This window comes from Pterocles gutturalis, unplaced genomic scaffold (genome assembly GCF_000699245.1).
Source record: "Pterocles gutturalis isolate BGI_N339 unplaced genomic scaffold, ASM69924v1 scaffold23202, whole genome shotgun sequence".
NCBI lineage: Eukaryota > Metazoa > Chordata > Aves > Pterocliformes > Pteroclidae > Pterocles > Pterocles gutturalis.
The window spans coordinates 1-4,691 of record NW_010116043.1 but is presented as its reverse complement, the minus strand read 5'-3'; the positions used below and the strand labels follow the sequence as shown (position 1 = coordinate 4,691).

The 4,691-nt window shown below is 60.6% G+C and overlaps 1 protein-coding gene across 1 annotated transcript; it reads right to left on the bottom strand.

The window, feature by feature from the left end:
• Positions 1-141: 141 nt before the first annotated feature.
• Positions 142-4,674, bottom strand: LOC104460497 (serine/threonine-protein phosphatase 5; the record flags this gene model as incomplete). Its single annotated transcript, XM_010075393.1, has 6 exons — positions 142-284; positions 1,630-1,735; positions 1,838-1,936; positions 2,016-2,081; positions 2,172-2,293; positions 4,518-4,674. Coding segments are annotated over 6 exons (693 nt in total), but the record flags the coding sequence as incomplete, so codon positions are not given.
• Positions 4,675-4,691: the final 17 nt, after the last annotated feature.

Here is a 4,691-nt window from a genome sequence, read left to right as displayed (position 1 = left end):
AGGTGACAGGGGTGTCCCCTCACCAGGGGGCTGTGTTGGGGACAGGGGAGGTGATGGGGAGGTGACAGGGGTGTCCCCTCACCAGGGGCTGACCCAGGAGCCAGGGGAGGTGACAGGGAGGTGACAGGGGTGTCCCCTCACCAGCACTCTCCCGTTGATGCACTGGGCCAGCGGGAGCCACTCGAAGACTTCGCTGAAGAGCGCGAACATCTGCGCCGTGTACTTGGCCTTCACCTCCCCCTCGAAGCCGTAGATCTGGTTCATGTTGTCCGTCTCGTGGTTCCCTGGGGACACGGGGACAGCTGGGGACATCGGCCGGGTTGGGGACACCAGGTAGGGGACATACCCCCCCACCATGGCTGGGGAACTGGGAGCCAAGATGGGGGACAAGGGACAAGGTGACCAGGACGTGGCGTCATGGCTCAACGTTGGGAGTGAAGAGAGGGGACAGTTGGGGACACAGTTGGGGACCTGGTGACACCACCCCAGGACAGGGTCCTGACACCCTGGAGGGGACAAGGGACACAGGACGTGTCACCCGCAGTTGGGGACATGGTGCCACCACCCCACGACAGGGTCCTGACACCCTGGAGGGGACAAGGGACACAGGACGTGTCACCCGCAGTTGGGGACATGGTGCCACCACCCCACGACAGGGTCCTGACACCCTGGAGGGGACAAGGGACACAGGACGTGTCACCCGCAGTTGGGGACATGGTGCCACCACCCCACGACAGGGTCCTGACACCCTGGAGGGGACAAGGGACACAGGACGTGTCACCCGCAGTTGGGGACATGGTGCCACCACCCCACGACAGGGTCCTGACACCCTGGAGGGGACAAGGGACACAGGACGTGTCACCCGCAGTTGGGGACATGGTGCCACCACCCCAGGACAGGGTCCTGTCACCCAGGAGGGGACAAGGGACACAGGATGTGTCACCCGCTGTTGGGGACATGGTGCCACCACCCCACGACAGGGTCCTGCTGCCCAGGAGGGGACAAGGGACACAGGACGTGTCACCCGCAGTTGGGGACATGGTGCCACCACCCCAGCACAGGGTCCTGTCACCCTGGAGGGGACAAGGGACACAGGATGTGTCACCCGCTGTTGGGGACATGGTGCCACCACCCCACGACAGGGTCCTGTCACCCTGGAGGGGACAAGGGACACAGGACATGTCACCCACAGTTGGGGACACGGTGCCACCACCCCATGACAGGGTCCTGCTGCCCAGGAGGGGACAAGGGACATAGGACGTGTCACCCGCAGTTGGGGACATGGTACCACCACCCCAGGACAGGGTCCTGTCACCCAGGAGGGGACAAGGGACACAGGATGTGTCACCCGCTGTTGGGGACATGGTGCCACCACCCCCCGACAGGGTCCTGCTGCCCAGGAGGGGACAAGGGACACAGGACGTGTCACCCACCATTGGGGACATGATGCCACCACCCCACGAGCTTGTCCTACACCTGGGGACAGGTGACACAGGCATGTGACGAGTCCCCACAATTGGGGACAAGGGAGGATGTGGCCTCAGAAGACAGGACCAGGTGGAGGTGACAAGAATATGTCACCGGGGCAGGGAGGTGACAAGCCCGTGTCACCATTGGTGGCCTCGTTACCTCGGAGCAAGTGGAAGTGGTCGGGGTAGAGGAGCTTGAAGCCGAAGAGCGTGAGGATGACCTCCACCGAGAAGGACCCTCGGTCCACAAAGTCCCCGTTAAATATCTGTCACCCGTTGAGGAAAAAAAAAAAGTCCCCAGGTCCCCTTCGTGCCACCTTTCCCCATGTCCCCAAGGTTGGGGACAATCCTTCCTCGGTGGTGGATACGTAAGGGTTGGATTCAGAGGGGAGCCCGTTGAGTTCGAAGATGTTCAGGAGATCGTAGAACTGGCCGTGGGTGTCACCGCACACTGTCACCTTCTCCGTCTGGGGTTGGGGACAAGCCGAGGGGACAGATGTCATCACTGGAGGTGACATTTGTCCCCACTCAATGACAGGGACCCACCTCCTTCAACGTTGTCTCCACCAACGTCGGGAGTTTGGCCAACACCTCCTTGACCTGCACCAGGATCTGCGGGGACAAAGGGACATTGGAGGTGACATGTGGCACTTTGGGGACGAGGAAGGGGACAAGGAGGAGGTTTGGGGACATCGTGGGGACCTGGTAGGCGCATTTTCGGTGGAGTTTTTTCTGCTCCTTGTACCACTGCATGAGGTCCTTCATGAAGGCCAACGTCACCTTGCCACCGTCCAGCTTGGGGCCACTGTACTCGTCCTCGATGGCTGCAAAACGAGTCACCCCCCCAACCCCGTGGTGGCCTGATGACACCAAGGGACATGTCCCCAAAGGGTCATTGTGCCCCCACTGTCCTTCCCCCACCAGCTCACGGCCACTGATGAACCCCGAGGGGCTTCTGGAGACGTTGGGGACACTCATGGGGACACCAAAGGTCTGGTGGGTGGCCTCATGGGGAAACTGAGACCCTCATGGTGACACTCATGGGGACACCAAGACCCCCACGGTGACACCAAGAGCCTCATGGGGACCTCAAGACCTTCATGGTGATACTGAGACCCTCATGGTGACACCAAGTCCTTGAAGGGGACACCAAGACCCCAAGACCCTCATGGGGACCCTCATGGTGACACCAAGACCCTCATGGGGACCTCGAGACCTTCATGGTGACACCAAGACCCTCATGGGGACCTCAAGACCCTCATGGGGACCTCCACAGGGACACCAAGACCCTGAATGGGGACCCTCATGGGGACACCAAGCCCCTCATGGTGACCCTCATAGGGACACTGAGACCCTCATAGGGACACCAAGACCCAAAGACCCTCATGGCAACCTTCATGGTGACACCAAGACCTTCATGGGGACCCTGAGACACTCATGGGGACCCTGAGACCCTCATGATGACCTCAAGACCTCATGGGGACCCTGAGACCATCATGGTGACACCGAGACCCTCATGGGGACACCAAGATCCTCACGGTGACACCAAGACCCCAAGACCCTTATGGTGACACCAAGACCCTCACAGGGACCCTCATGGGGACCCTGAGACTCTCATGGTGACACCAAGACCATCATGGGGACGTCGAGACCTTCATGGTGACACTGAGACCCTCACAGTGACACCAAGACCTTCATGGGGACCCCGAGACCCTCACGGGGACACCAAGACCCTCATGGGGACCTTCATGGTGACACCAAGACCATCATGGTTACACTGAGACCCTCATGGGGACACCAAGGCCCTCACGGTGACCCTCATGGGGACCCTGAGACCCCCATGGGGGCACCAAGACCCTCATGAGGACACCAAGATCCTCATGGGGATGTCGAGACCAAGACCCTCATGGGGACTTTCATGGTGACACCAAGACCCTCATGGTGACTCTCAGACCCTCCCGGGGACCCTCAGGTGACACCAAGATGCTCATGGGGACACCAAGACCCTCATGGGGACAGCAAGACCCCAAGACCCTCATGGGGACCTTGAGACCCTCATGGTGACACCAAGCGCCTCATGGGGACATCGAGACCCCAAGAACCTCATGGGGACCTTCATGGTGACCCCAAGACCCTCACGGTGACACTAAGACCCTCATGGGGACCCTCATGGTGACACCAAGACCATCATGGTGTCCTTGAGACCCTCATGGGGACCCCGAGACCCTCATGGTGACACCAAGACCCTCATGGGGACCCTCATGGTGACACCAAGACCCCAAGACCCTCATGGAGACCTTCATGGTGACACCAAGACCCTCATGGGGACAGCGAGACCCCCACGATGACACCAAGACCCTCACGGGGACCTTAACGGGGACCCTGAGACCCCCATGGTGCCACCAAGACCCTCATGGGGACACCAAGACACTCACGGTGACATCAAGATCTTCATGGGGACACCAAGACTCCAAGACCCTCATGGGGATCCTCATGGTGACACCAAGACCATCATGGGGACCTTGAGACTCTCATGGGGACACCGAGACCCTCATGGTGACACCAAGACCCTCATGGGGACCCTCATGGTGACACCAAGACCCCAAGACCCTCATGGGGACCTTCATGGTGACACCAAGACCTTCATGGGGACAGCGAGACCCCCACGATGACACCAAGACCCTCACGGGGACCTTAACGGGGACCCTGAGACCCCCATGGTGCCACCAAGGCCCTCATGGGGACACCAAGACCCTCATGGGGACATTGAGACCCTCACGGGGACCACTACGGGGACACCAAGACGCTCATGGTGACACCAAGACCCTCACGGGGACACTGAGACCCCAAGACCCTCACGGTGCCACCAAGACCCTCCTGAGACCCCCAAAACCCCCCCAAAGTGACCCCAACCCTTCCCTGAAGACCCCCAAGACCCTCCCAGTGACCTGGAAGCTTTTTTGGGGACACTCCTGTCCCCTCTTTCTGTGCTGGCTGTGGAGAAAAGGGGGGGTGGGGATTTTTGGGGGGGTCCGGGGGGGTCCTCACTCATGTTCTCGATGTCGAGGGAGTCGACGACGGAGCGCTTGTGCTCGTCGCTGGCGATGGCGCGCTCGAAGGCCTTCTGCTTGACGATCTTGTGACACTCCTGGTACTTCAGCTTGGCGTCCTTGTCATTGGGCCGCACCTTCACCACCTGGGGACATCGGGGACATCGGGGAC